General features: G+C 31.3%; 1 protein-coding gene across 2 annotated transcripts in view; it reads right to left on the bottom strand.

The window, feature by feature from the left end:
- LOC123006075 (protein sidekick-like) overlaps positions 1-15,813 on the bottom strand; it is a 122,975-nt gene that overhangs the window by 10,320 nt on the left and 96,842 nt on the right. For both annotated transcript variants that reach the window (XM_044400235.1, XM_044400236.1), the window contains exon 2: positions 7,418-7,632. In XM_044400235.1, coding sequence (XP_044256170.1) covers positions 7,418-7,632 — 215 coding nt within the window. The remainder of the gene's footprint in view (positions 1-7,417; positions 7,633-15,813) is intronic.

Here is a 15,813-nt window from a genome sequence, read left to right as displayed (position 1 = left end):
TCAAGTTGATTGTTCCAATTTGTTAGTTTTCCGATCAGATAAAAAAGATCTGACTTTGTGATATTTTCTATAAATTGTCTTACTCTGCTCTACCACTTAAAAGCCAACGGTTTCACTTCCGATTTTCGATTATTTATCAAAATTAGAGACTCAGCTATTTGGAATTATCTTAAGGGCAGGTGTACACTCAGAAAAATAATGTCAAAAGTTTTAATTAAATTTGAAATTATGCGAGATAAGTTGGTTTATGCGCAAAAAGTTTTACAACTCTCTTGAAAATAACCTGAGGACACACTCGTAAGATATGTATAACTAACAGTTTTCTGGCTGTAAGACACAAGTTGTAACATTAAATAAACATAAACATAAGAAAAGCACACTTGTATACCTGAGTTGGATTTTTATTGTTTCTCTTGAGCTTTTTTATCACTCATCCGTGGACAATTTTCGACAGAGAGCCGCGAGCTTGAAGCAATATAAAAATCAAATTTTTCCAAACTCTCGTCACTTGCAAATTAAATTATCACTAGGTGTTTTTCAAAACTTGTACTCTCTCACTTAAAACAAAAAAATTGTAGATGTTTGCGCCACCTAAACAAATATAAAAGCAACACTCTAGTGGATTCTTGGAGATGAATGAATTTATAGATCAGCTTCCATGGGATTTCATTCTGTAGAAGAGTGAACAGGCTTAAAGGGGGCAGAGTTGGAAAGAATAAAGGGGTAGCGCGTTTCTAACTAGAGTGGACCAACAGGGAGAATGTAATTAATGACCCAGAGGCATTAATTGTCAGTTGAGCTAGAAGCAATCTAATCGGAACTTGAAAACTTGTTAGTTTTTAAACTTAGATACTTCTGGGTATCGATGTGTAAATTATCTTGGAAAAAAACAACGAAATTAAGTGCCACTCCTTAAACTAAATCACAGTTATACGAGTAAAAAGCTTTTCGTTCTTTTATTTAAACCAGACTTGTAAATAATCGAGTTGCACACAAGACTTATCACCTCTTGTTGAGAAACAGCGTATTAAAGCACTTAACGCTTTCATTAATATGCTAAATGTGTTGGAGGATAGCAAGAGTAGAATAATTCTTCAAGTCTAGAGCACAATTAAAAATCTGTGAATGCACTACACTGATACTTGGATAAAAAATAGCAATAATTTTTTGATATCCACTTAAATTATCGAGACGTATCATTTCTTAAAAAGCTTTTATGTGTATTTCAAAGTCTCATGAATAAATGTATATTTACAAAATCGAGCTGAAACTCAATTTAAATTTGTGATGTATAAAAGACAACAAAAATGTGCTTATTGAATGTTCCATACGGTGCATTAGATATTTGCATAAAAATTATTACACAAATTAATTCATCAAAGCCTATAATTTTGATCACATTATTCATTTTTATTTTCCCTTTGTTATAAATTATATTTTCCCACGTCATGTTAATTTAAATTTGTAGCATTGCATTGTAGCAAGTTCTTTGTTCGTGAACTGAAAAAGGAAGAAAATACGTCGCTACTTTTAGAAACATCCGGTATCCTCAAAGAGGAAATGTGCTTAGTATTTGAGATTTAAAGCCAAGGTGTAGATGGTTTGAATTTCAGTTTTGTGTAAACTTGATTATCCAGTCAGAACTCGAATACCGAAACATGAACCAAATGAAATATTTTAAATTACTTAACGAGCTGTGACACAATCGATGCTCCAATTTTTATTCTCAATGTAAGATTTTTCGTACAAAAAATGTAACAAAGTCAGGTTTCGTTTTTATTTTGACATTTACGTCTGATAAAACCGGAGATAATTTATATTAGCTTAATGTTGCATGAAATGCGGTGGTGTAATCAAAAAAATATATATACGAATATGGTCTGGGAGAGAGAAAATAAGTCAGATTGGAGGTTTTTGTGAATTCGCGTGGGATTGTCGAAATAAGTAATTATTAAATTTTGGGCTTATGGTGGTGAATGGGGATATTAAAGTGAAATCAGGTCGAGTTTAGGAATAAATTTATTTTGTGGAACAATAAAGTCTAATTAAAAAAGCGAGAATTGGGTGGACTTAAAAACAAAACCTCTCGGAGTACAAATCATGTATATAATTTGAATAGGCAGGAAAAGTAGTAGAGTATGTAATTTATACGTACCCGCGGGCAGATTTTGGGTATTGTGAACCCGTCAGCCCTTCTTGCATATATCACGAGCACTCCTCTTCCATAGTACAGACACAATCGAGATAAAACTCTTTGTGCCGTCTCTCTGCAGTCTCACTTTACGACAAAAAGAACATTTGTCAGAATCCTAGATAAAATTGCTCCTTTTTGAATTCTAATTTAGAATCTATCAGAACTAGCGTTTTGTTCTACGAGCCGTAAATTTGTTTTTGAATTAAAAGTAGTTAAGTGTGCACCTGGTATTTAAGTGTTTTGAACTTTACAAGCTCACTTTATGCTGAGATCCTGCCGTGAATCTCGCTGAGCAGGATTATGTTATGAATGCAGCAGAATTTCTAACTTTGCAAAGATAAATGGCTGAAAACAGACAAGAATGGGCCTTGAGCTGTGTCAAACAAGACATGCTATTTAATGTTGTGGGATTTCTATTTTAAACTTTAATAACTGAGTCGATGGGCGCATTGTCTCACTAGGATACACCGACTTATACGGATGATTAATACTAAGCTTTCTCTCTGCGATATAATATGATCATAATGTTTGTATTGTACCCTTTGTCGCTAAATTTCGAAAATTTATGTCTTAACGCTAAACTATTTCAACATTCCTCAAATAACTCAAAAAGTCATCGAGTGATTTTCGAACCGAAATAAATTAAATTTCCGCTTCCAATGCGTCGATCCAACTTTCAACAAAGACAAAAGTTGCTCCTGATACATTTCTCACTTTTACCCCTTCCTACTTCTTTTAAATTTATACGACTTCTTCTTCGCCAACTTAATATTTGTTTACACCTTTAAATCACTCCATTAATAAATATTAAATCATTTCCTTTCAAAACAGATTTCAGATACAACAACAACCACACCATTACACATTTTTACGACTTTCGAAAGTGTTCAACCGGAAATTTTATTGTTGAATTATCAAACACCAACATTATAATCATTTCTCCGCTTCCCTATATTAGCACCTTTTTATTGACCTCAGAGGATTCCTCAAATTTAACTTCCAGAATAAATTATACAAAAGGCTAGAAACTGTTTTGTGGTCCTTGACCCAAATTAAACTTTGCTGATAATTCCAACAATACGTGGCAACGTTTAGTTCTATAAAGTAAAACCGTTGAAATAAAATTCAATTCTTTTGGACCAGACGCTTAATTTATTTTTTTGCCTAAATTTAACAGTCTATTAACTTATAACACAATTGTATTTTTTATGCATTTCAAAGCGGACCTTCGTGTTTAGTCTAACTTAAGCAAACGTAAACGAATTTAATTAAAACTTTTAAGGAAGCTTTGAGAAAACCACTTGAGTTGACCGCGCATCTCAACAAGACCTCGTCCCATAAACAAGTTTTTTTCGAAGAGTAAAAATTTACTCATATCTAGAATTGAAAACCTTATAAAGAGACTAAAATAGTTGGTAAAGTGGTACTTTTCGGGACTCATATGTCATTAATAGAAATCGTTCGTAAAGTTGACAAGATAGTTAAAAAATAGAGTGCAAAGGGAACGTAAATATAAATAGAAATAATTAGTTATCACAGCTATCAGTACATTTATATATAAATTAAAGTAATGCATAATTTAAAATGTAATTCTGAATCTCTGTCAGTTCGAATAAAAATTTTGTTTTTAAAAAGTCGTTATAATTTCCAAGTTATATAAGTTGCAGACTGTATTTGCACAACAAGATGATTGAGTTATGGTGTAGTAATAAATAATATATTTTATTTTGTTTACTCTCAAAACGCGATATTGCAATATTCTAGTGAGTTGGGTGAAAGTTTATTTTTTCTTGAAATGAGTTTTTAAAATTAGAATTTTTATTTGGGTTGTCTTTGCTGTATATTAAAAATTTCATTTTAGGCGTTGCTGATTTGGGTCCTTATTATAGATTCACAAGGGGTATAAGATAAACAATAAATTAATACAGTGTCAGGTACCCTACTTGACCTGGATCAGGTTAGATTCGCCTGGGTCCAGGCAAGTCAATGAGGTGTGGATTGATTTAGGGGAAGTTTACTTTACACCATTTATAAAGACGGTCGTTGTAGTTTAGATTGGTAACAGTTTTCCACTGTAACTTTGTAGCGTTAACCAGAAATAATTTAAAGCGATATTTTACTGTTCGCATCGACAGTGTTTGGTAAGCATCTCATTTTTATTCATCTAGCTATTGGTTTAACAACTTTAACTAGAGGGAGGGAGTTTACGTACAAGGTCCTAAATATTAAATTAGGAATAATGCAAGTGATTTAAAAACGACGTGACGCCATGTAATCTCATTATTCAGTCAGGAACGTGACGGATTAAAAGGTGGTTTAGTTATTGGTGGCTGCATTTTTCTTTTAATAGACACGCTTCTTGTTTGTGTGATTTTTATTTCATTAATGCGGCCGAGAGTGTGTGTTATTTTATCATAAAAATTCCTTTGTTAAAAATAATGTATTCCGAAGGGCAAATGTGGAAAACGTGTCAAATTGCTAGGCTTTTTCGTCTGGAAAATCGTGTTTTTTTAAACAAAAACTGTATAATTGGGATTAATTCCAAATAAATCAAGGGATTTAAATTTGTTACGATTGTGTTTTTTCAGGCCTGAATCAATATTTTTTTAATTCTTTTACTAATATACCTATGCAAATAAATCGCGATATTTTGAGATATAAGAGTGTGTTTCATGGCAAAATGAAAGACGCTAAAACTAAATTGAATTTCTTCTACAATTCGGTCTTAACTGTTCTTACATTTGCAATTCAGTTCACGTCTCTTAAATAAAATTTCAAGATTACAATAAACAGTTGAAATTGGTTTTGATAGCAAGAGTATTTGGAGTAATCCAATTTTTAATGATAAAATTATAGATTCTCACTTAAGAAAAAAGGAAACTTTGGATTTGCCATACTTTAACTAAATACATGATGGTCCAAAAGTCTGGCGAAACTATCAATTTTTTTGGCAAATAAATTTATAGGTGTGCATGGATATAAAAATGCTATTCAAAAAAAAATTGAATATTGATTAATTGTTTATACTTTTAAATGGAAACCTACCACAATTTTTTTAGACAACAAGCTTGTTACAAGAATTTTTTTTTGTAAACCTCACACTTTTTTGTTAAAAAATGTTTGACTTACAAAAATTAAAGAATTTTTTTAAGTAAACTAACAGTTTTTTTTGGAAATAAATTAATAAATGTTTAAATGTTGTCAAGGAGCGATGCCAAAATATTTTTTGTTTTAATTAATTGTTTAAACTTTTGAGATTACCATATTAATATTTTTTTCTTAAATAAAAGGGTTTTTTTATTTATTGTTTTACCAAGATATGTTTATACATTTTATAAATGTACAAAAATATTTCTCTCATGCGATTAACTGCTGAATTGTTTATTTTGTGTTGAATTTGTGGCTAAACTATAGCAACATATTTTCTTATTTAGACAATTTGTCTTTGTCTTTCTTTAATTAATAACTCTGAAACTGTTATCAATAATCCCCTTACCGGTGGAAAGCACATTTCGCATCTTATTAAAAAAGATGATTATCTTAAGCCAAAATTTTAATAATTATTTGTCGAAAGTTTCATAATGTTACAACTTGCATGCCAACGAATTATCTCTTGCGCTGATAACTTACTAATATTTGCTTTCAACCGGCAAAGTTTTCTATAACCCTATTATGGTTGTTAGTAGTATGGAAATCGACTTAATTGTTGATGCCTCATCGAGTTATAAAGTTTACGAAAGCATTCATCGATGGTACAATTTCAACTCCTGGTGTTTTCAACTCTAATAGCTAATGAACAATTATAACAACAATAAAAGATTAATCTCAAGCTATTAGCAATTAACTATTAATTTTAACATACTAGGCACAGTTTTTAATTAGATTATGAGAAACAAACACAAAATATTGATCCTAAATCTATAATCACATAATCTATAACAAACGATGCTTTTTTCGTTAAACTATTTTTTAATAAATGTTATATTTATAGTGAAAAATGTTACTTTGTTCTGTATGTGTTGGAATGATTTTTTTGTTAATTGAAAAGCCTGGAAATAAGCTAAATTATAGCCTAAAGTCCATGAATTTCAATAAATAAGTATTTGAGTTGAAAAATTAGTTTTATATAAGCTTGCATCGAATAGCCTTGCATTAATATATCTCCTCTGTTTCGCTTCAGGCGAGCAGTTAAGTTTTTTTTAATCAAGCTGGTTTAATGAATATGAGTTATTTTTGTTTCGTTCTAAATGGTGTTAATAGGTAGAGATAACTTTAAAGGTTTGCGGAGTCACGAAATAGCTTGTTTCATTATTTTTATTTATACAGCAAGCATAGGTAACTTGTAAGTTAAGTATAAATTACTTAGCGTGTATTTACATGTGTGGCATAAATTATATAGCACCGCTAGCATGTTCATAAGCTGTATAATCAGGACCTTTTATGTTTGTATACAATTCTGCTTTGTTGACAACGTTTACGTAGCTGGAGTTTTGGAATACAGATAATTTAATAACTAAAATAAATACTAACTTTCAAATACGCCACTGCCTACGAGCAGGAACACTGCTGTTTAGTTAGAGTTTATGTCGCTAACTTTGTTATTACATTTTATTATCTAATTTTAATTTCACCTTCACCGAAAATAGCAACCAACGAAAATCATATTTCTCGAACAATTCGGCAACTTTAAAGTCTTAGCCTAGTAAAAATTTAATGAACTCGAGTCGCTTATTCCGCTAAGTACTATTTTAATGAATAAATGAACGAACCCTTTTAATGTTTTCAAAGCGGTTATTGATTTCTATATTCGCACAAATTAGTCTTTGATTTTCATCATAAAAATAAAATTTCTGTTGTTCCGTCGTTTTACGATTTTGTAAAAGGCCACTTTACATGTGCTATAAAAGCTACAAACAGTCTCGAATTCTATGCATTTTACATTTTTTGCACTTAAGTACTCTTTTTTTACTTTACCATTATTTTGTATGCATTCCGTTCCTCCAACAAAACGTACTAAAACTGCGCTTTAAAAACATAAAATTTTACGAAGAAATTGAAATTATCTAATATTAAAAAACCATTACAAAATCGCGTAGTACAAGTGGACAAATCGTCTTAAATTGTTATTCAAAGAAATACAGTAACTGTATCAGTGGCTATTGAGTGAATTCAAGAATCTTTCACAAATCAGGTTTTATAAAGTCAATAAAATGAAAAACTCACCGTTTTATTTCCTAAATTTCGTACGCGGCAGCTGAGATAAGCCGATTTTCCAACAAGAGCTGTTACATTGCGTGGAGTCATTGCGTCAAAATAAGGTTCAAAGCGATTTTGTGGAACTGCAGGTGGTCCCATAGGCGGGAGAGTGCCACTCTCTGGAAGAGCGTTAAAGCCGTTACCACCAGAATTCTGCATTCCTCCGTTTACCAAAATAGACCCTGAAATAAAAAAATCATAAATCATTATCGAATTAAACAAAGTTGACGTTTAATTAATACTTAATAAGTATAATTTCATTTACAAAAGCATGATTCATTAAACGAATTTAAAACTTGTCACGGACAGGTCTTTTAATTTATTATTAAAACACTTACAATTTGAATCAATAAAAATTACACGTTACGAGTAAATCTAAGTTTTTTTGTTAAAATCTGTGGCTAGTCGTTTTAATTAGATTTATAGGTTAAATAATTAAATATTGCTTTTGGTGCGCATTTAAAGTGTATGATAACAATTGGATGCACGCACAATTACTTCTTTGATCAAGATCAAAGAAATTGGGTCATTAATCATTCTCTAAAGCGTCAGATGCATAAATATTCATAGTGATATTTAAATTCATTATAATTTATTGTGACAAATGTAGGTGGCAGTGCATAATTTCTTGATTACGCTTGAATAAATCGTCATTATAGGAAAATAAATGTGATACACCCTCATAATCCGTACAAGTATTTTGGGCGAAATTTAAATTATTTAACGCTTTTAAATTGGGTAAAACAGGCAATTTGTAAAAATGATTGCGGTCGGTATCATTAGGGGGTAATATTTGATCGATTGAAACATTAGGACATAGTTAGAATGCTAATGGAGAATAGAGGTCATTATTCAACTCACTACGGTCCTGTTAAAGGGTATGCACTACTAGATTTAGATGTAAATCAGTTCACTAATTTTCCACCGACACATTATGTGGGTGGCAACACCCTGTTAGCACTAAATACATCATAAGGAACACCCGCTGCTCTTCACGAAATCCAAAGCGGCCATTCTAGAGATTGCAGAAATTGACAATTTCCATGATCGATATGTGATGTCATTAAAAAACTTAAGTCTCTATCTTATTTTGACAATCAGTGGTTTTTGGTCGGTGTTAAATTTTGCAATTTAAGATGTCGGTAGCTATAGTCGATTAATAGAAGCAAGCTTGTTTTGTTTACATTCCAGCTTAGTATGAGCTTACAAGGGGAATCCTTCAACATTGAGGGAGTTGGCGGTGGCCTCCACCCTCTCCTTTCTCTTACCGCTCTTGCATCATCTCTTCGCCCTGTGTCAAATTGTCAGTGTAAAGCGAAATTGTGTTTCATTGTCTCTATTGCTGACGATACTTAGTTGTTAGATTGTTGTGTTCAAATCTGCAACAGCCATGATGAATTTTTAATCAAGATCATTTTACATTATTGTCAACGCAATTTATTTCATTTAAAAACTAAAAAATTACATTTTTCCACCGTTAGGTGCGGTAACTGTATTGAATTACCGATGTCCAATCATTTTTACTGAAATAAAATACTTTCTGGAAAGTCCACAAAGCGACTTACCTTACAGGAATCTTTTCATTCAAACAAGATTTTTCATTTCACATTTTTAGTAATTTAATAACATAATGTAACTGACAAGTCACGTTTCACACAACCTTAGACAATATTTGTTTTATTAAAAAATGTCAATACAATTGGAATTCATCGATTCGTTGCGCCCAGTTTGTGCACTCTATTTATTTGCGTTTAAACATTGCGTGTTTTCTCTAGCGTAATTTAATTTAGATATGCGATATGAAAAATTTGATGGTTTCGGGTGCATTGTTCACTTTTCTATCTAGGTAAGAGTTCCATTTTAATATGTGTCAGATGGTGACTGTTACTATTCACATTAATTTTGTCAAATTTAATTTAAAAAATTGCGTTCAAAGTCGAATTTTGAGTTTGATAATAGAGTATTTTGAAATTTTGATAGATTTATCGATAAGTTAGACAAAAAAATATATATGGCCTGAAAAAGTTTGCTTTTGAATCCAGGAGAACGGTTGATCAATATTTTAGAAAATTCATAGTTTAAATTTTTATTTGTAAAAAATCGAAGCAAATACAGGATGTCCCACAAGTAATAATGAGCCTGAAAAAATTTTGGAAGCAACCAACATTACATTCCAAAGATGACGTGGATATTAAAATATTTTGTTTTTATAAATTAAACATAGTGACCAAACAGCACACTTCAACTTTAATTTATAAAAAGTCATACCTTTGAAAATTTGGTGAGAATTACTAAAATTTTGCCGAAAAGACCAACAAGATTCTCATTTATGTTTGAAAAACGCTGGAAATTCTTCACTGACAAAAAGTTTTTTTTTATTTGTGGATCAACAAAAATTCCAGTATTTACCTTTGTTTCTGACAACTTTAGAAAAAAGTTTTTTTAAAAATGTAAAAGCTTCAGATCTTTCATCTAGTTTTTTACGAATTGTTTCATAAGGAATGTGGGTATTTTTTCTTTATTTTAAAGCATAGTGAATGGAAAAATCACAAAATAAATTTTAAGATAAAGACAATTTTTTTATTAGAGTTGTGTTATTTGACGAAAAGCATACCGAAATCCTTACTAATTCTATCAAAACCGGACCTGATCAATAACGCGGATGTAAACATTAATAGCATATTTGCCGTGGGAGTGGTAATGTCCCAAAGTGGAAGTTTCCTTAATTATAGGCACTCTTTAGTTAAGTACCGATAGCGCACCCAATCACTTTAATAGCATTTACTTCTACGTAAACTAATGCAAGGTTTTATATCCAGAACCAAAAAAGTAACACTATTTAATAACTAATTTTACTGTTGAGCCGACAATAAACCGTGGTTGTAACACCTTTATAATCAAATTTTTGGAGAAAAAGAAAGGTTTGAATGTAAATGTGCAATTCGCATTTGTGGTGTCCCACCTATTTTTCTTGGTAGAACAGTCGAATGGTAAAAATATGAATTATAGAGACATTCTAAAAGCGTGAGGCAAATATGGAGCGCCAGAGCTGCCATTAAGTGATAAAGTGAAGAGCTACAATAGTCAAAGAGAACTAATAAACGGTAATATTGTGCGGTGCCGTAAAAAAGCTCTCTAGGGAACGGTAATTTAAAATTGAACCGACACATTTTATTAATTAATTTAGTAGATTAGGTTGTCAGTTATGAAAAATGTTTCAGCTGAGGTAATCAAGTGATGTTTGTTTTGGTTGAGATTTTAATTAAGCATCTAATTTGCTTTGATCAGGATCAAATTGCGCTGAATCTGTGCAAATTTTAAAATGAGAATAGATCGAAACATAAAAATAGTTATTTGCTCGTAAAAATTTAATGACTTTATTACAAGAGTAAAACTAAAATTTGATACCAAAGTCTTGTAAAATAATACGACACATCTGCTGTAAACTGGGAAAAAGTTCACATTTTAGGAATTCCGAGCGACAGTCTCGCTTTTAATCGATTCAGTACAATTTGAGTCATATTTTCACAACTTTTTGGGAGGTAATTCATATCGGCGATTCCAGCGGAGATACTAATTCAACCAAAATTCTTCCTTAATTGTTTCCATTTAATAGGGAACTGAAATAGAGTCTTTGCATGTTTATTATGTTGTCTTACAACCAGTGTAAGGTTTCCGTCATTTGGCGACTTGAATAATTTTCCTTCAGACAATCAGAACGGATCCTTTAATTGTTTCAAACTACAATTTTCAACTCCTAACAAAGATTAATTATGATTAGAACTTCTACCAAATAGGAATCAGACACATCAAATCACAAACTCAATTTGACCAAACCTATTATTAACATTATTGTTTGTTGGCAATTATATTTTTGTGTTTTACGTCAATAAACAACGCGTCATTTTTATATTTTCCTCGCAAACTTTGCCAATTATAAGTTGTGAGCGTCATAAGTAAATCTTGCTTCAAATAGAGCAACCCTTATGGATTTTATCCAATTTATGCTGCATTTGTAATGTTTGTGATACCACAGTCTGTAGGGATTTTCTCTATCCACAAAATCGATATTGTCTGACATTATGGTGTTAGAGACGTTGGCCAATAACAAATTAAACTGATCACCATGAAATTGCTCTCTTACACAAATTCTAATTGCCAATAAAGTTTTACAACTTACATCAAAACCACACTTCCAATAGAAGAAAAATATCACAAAAGCTAAACGATCCGAAATCTAATTATTCACACTTTAGACACCTCTTTTACAGTTTGACGATGTAATTTACTTAAGAGCTATTGGTTTTATTAAATATCCCATCGTTATTATTAATGGTGGATTTTACGCTAACCCGGCGCATCCACCATTTTCGCAATAATCTCCTAACATATAGCGACATGATAAAAGAATGGATAAATTACATCCAAAAATAAACAACTCTTGTTTACATTGTTACTTCTATAATAAGGCAGTTGAAAATTTGTTTCAACAGTGAAGTAGTTAGACTTTATTTTTAAAACAAATAAATACGCTTTCCTGTAAATGTGCACTACAAGGTGCAGAAAATGTTTCTCAAATAAGTTTTATTTTGTAAAACATTGTCTGTTAAGTATATTAACGTTTGGTATTTAGTATCCAATTGAACTAAAACTATAAAAAACGAAACAAAAACAACCTATAGATTTATATTACTCTTGGTGAAAAGAAACTCCCAATTGTGTTACAACAGCCGGAGTAATTTTTTATCACGAATGACGTCAATTTCATACTCTATCACAGTATCGATTCATAAACATAATAATTTTGTTATTTTCATTTCATATCTTATAAAGTAATTTGTTTTACTCTGATGATCTGATACTTCCAAAGTTTGAGATTTATTTAACTTTGATAAGAAACAGACTGACAATTTGAGAGAATATAAATAAAGTTTTGTTGAGAACATAATTATCTGTTTTTCTGTAATCTACTTGAGCATTTGTTTTTGTTTATTGTAAATAATGTGTCATTTGAGCTTGTTTTGTTTTATAAAATGTTAAAGATAAGATTGAATGTTGAAGAAATTTAAACTCTGGCGTTTATGAAAACGTCAAAAAATTGGGTACAACTTTATTTTACTTAGAAAATGATTGCTTTTTCTTGTTCTGTGTTGATTATATTGAGGTAATAACTTACACGGAAACTTTTACTAAATGTTCCTTAGTTTTGAATTTACGGTTTTGTGAGTGTAACTCAGCTCATAATTTGAGATACTTTATTTTATATTCCGTGCTGAAAATTTTAAAAGTAAATAATAAGAGGGGCTGTCATTAGAGATTTTGATGGAGAGTTATTAAAGTTGAAATTTTTTTGTACAGAGTTGTATGTCGCGTTTTTTCCGAGTTGCTGTAATAACTAGCAATACATACAAGGCACGTAGTAGCCTGCGCTTCTGCTTCAATGGGGTGAGTCGGTGGGTGTTTGCAGCCTAATGTGATGTATTGTGGTTTATATGTCACGTATGATATGTGTATTCTACCACCTATACCACAAATCCTTTTTATCGTTTCCTACGCTATTAAAATTACTTTGGTTTGATTTTCTTCCGGATTTTTTATCTATTCATTTTAGTCATATACAGAGGTGAATAGCGATTAAAATTCTATTGTGAGACTTTTTTCTTTTAGAAAACGTTTGTTGAAAAATTCAATGCAACTTTAAGGAAAGCTTCAGCTCGAAAGGACTGATTTAAAACGTTCAGAACCCTAAAAGGTGGATTAGGGTTTAAAAGTGAATAACATAAAATCGCTTTTCTCGTTATCAATAAAGGTCAAGTGTATTTGTGTTGAGCCATGTTATAGTCAGCTTCAGTAGATCACTACTCATATTACAACAACCCTCAATTTAACACAACAACTAGAAGTTTTAAGTCATATAACGACGACTTTTTAACTATTCACTTGACCATAAAATACAAATCTCCCGGTTTTGTGCGGCAAAACTACCATTAAAAAACACCGGAATATTTTACTCAGTTGTGAACTGTTATTGCTGTCAAACATTGTATGCTATCTAATAACAAACTCTGCATAATATTTGATGTCTCGAGGACAAATTCTAAAAAATGTCATTTAAAATACTACAAAGTTTTATTTCTTCATTTCATTGTTGGCATAAAATTTAATAGCTTCTTGTTATCAAGTCACACAGACATTTTTCGAAAAAGACTCAGACATTAAATAGATACTAGACGTCTTGTTTTCCTATCTGAAATGTTTATAAGTATATTCCCTGTCAACCAAAATAAATTAAAACTTTAACAAGTTGACAGCGCCAATCATCGTTTCACGCAATTTTTAAAAGAGTTAGAATTGTCTTGAAATAAGTTTTCTGTAATAAAGCTGGAACTGACTTGATAACAGTGAAGACACCACTTATCATCTATGCAAATATTAATTTGGCTAAAGCTAAATTTGTTTTCATGTTTCAGTTTTTGTGCTTGAAACTGATGAATCTTGCCTGTGGTCACAGAAAAAGCGAAAAAAAAAAACGTCGAGTCTAAAATCTGATCAATTTAGCTTAGATTGAGGACTTGAATTGAAAACCGTAACTTGGCGCTAGCTTGCTTTGTAATTTTATTACAAGTTGCATGTTTAATTAAAAACGTAATCGAATCGGGTAAGTGCGACTTTGACCAGATTAAAAAACGATCGAATTGTTTAAGAGCGTTTGTTAATCCGCATATCGTGACGTTTCAGAATTCGTCCCACGTTCTCACCACTTGAATAAAGTTGTAATTGATTAGTTCAATTATTATGGAAAGAAATCTTTTACGTGACAAATTTAAATTTTCACGTTGTTAATTGTTGAGAGAGAAACGTGTTTAAAATAAAGCAAAACAATTATTGTCGCAGCCTAATTCAAGAATTTTAATTTCAATTTGGGAGGATTTACGCATGTGAGGAGTGAAAAGAAACGACAGAACGAAAATTTCATTTCTTTTTTGTGAGACTCGACTTTGTTCGAGAATTTAATTGCACTTAAATCAAAAATACATGTGGGAAATAAAAATAAATATTGATGTTATTAATTGAACAACAATATGTGTCAGCAAAATCTGTTTTTATTTGTGATTTTTGTGCAAAATTTTGCATAAATAACTTTATTAACAAAGTGATTTTGATTTCATCCCTTGCTGAAAAACTCGCACAAAGACTGAAATTTGTTTGTTCAGATGTATAGAAATGAACTTCAAATCTCAACAATTCAAATGCTTTGACTAGAAATTAATTATAAAATGTTATTTCCAAATATTGTTGTCATCATAGGAGACTAAATTTTACATAAGTTAGAACCAGAATAGAAACATGCTACCTACTTAATATAATCTGGCAGAGATTTGTTCAGTTGTTTTCCTCCAGATGAAATATACAGGTGCCCTATTAGTTATGACAGGAACTAAAATTATAAGTTATTTTTTCGGTTTTATTTATACATCCGTAGTGTTTCATGAGTTTTTGCTTTTCTTGTAATCGGCTGAAATTTGACCTACCCATATTTTTACATTTCTGGACGAATTATAGCTTCAAGACACCAAAAAAGTTGGTTTGGTTTATCTCGAGAACGATAAGAGCTAGAAAGTTGAAATTTGGTATGTAAGTTACTTGTAGCAAGGGGACGTAGCACGAAACAATTGGTAAAAATCGGTCGCACCGTTCGGCCGCAAAGACCAAAAGTCGACCGTAAAGCGGCCACAAAATTATAAATAAATTCATGAAGATACAAATTATTTAGAATCATGAAATATACCTTATTAAACAGTAAAATGTGATAAAATAATAATAATAACGGGTACCGAACTATTTAGCGTGTAATCCGTCAGGTGGCACTAACTCAAAGGTTACACTAAATTATTGTCGTTATTAGGATGTTTTCCAAATAAGTAGGATAAGGAAAGTCGTGTGATGTTCACACTAGCATTTTGTTTTAAATTTTCTAATTTTCTACATTTACACATAACTGTTAAAACTATTTAACTGTTGATTAATTTGTTAAAAATGAAATGTCGTTAAGTGCCGTATCATTCTCGCAGCTATTTGGACTTTTGAAATGATATGTCGTGGCATTGCAGTTCTGTTATTTATGTGCCGTCGACAGTAAGTAAGAAATAAAATCGTTTTCTGCCAAGACAAAATTGGGCGTTCTGTTTCCTTAAAATGTCAGGCTGGAAGATATGCGGTCTCAATATGCCAGAAACCGGAGGGTACGGCTTGCGGCGGACCACAGTGGAAGGAGAGCTTAACGACAGTTAGCTGTAAGCTCAGTGACACCTGTGTGACAGTTATACGGAGTTAGGTCGAGTTATAATAGTGGTTCTTTCATT

The sequence above is a fragment of the Tribolium madens genome, unplaced genomic scaffold (assembly GCF_015345945.1).
Source record: "Tribolium madens isolate multiple individuals breed KSU strain unplaced genomic scaffold, Tmad_KSU_1.1 Scaffold_2;HRSCAF=44;Tcas5.2_LGX, whole genome shotgun sequence".
NCBI lineage: Eukaryota > Metazoa > Arthropoda > Insecta > Coleoptera > Tenebrionidae > Tribolium > Tribolium madens.
This window is presented reverse-complemented; position numbering and strand designations above follow the sequence as displayed.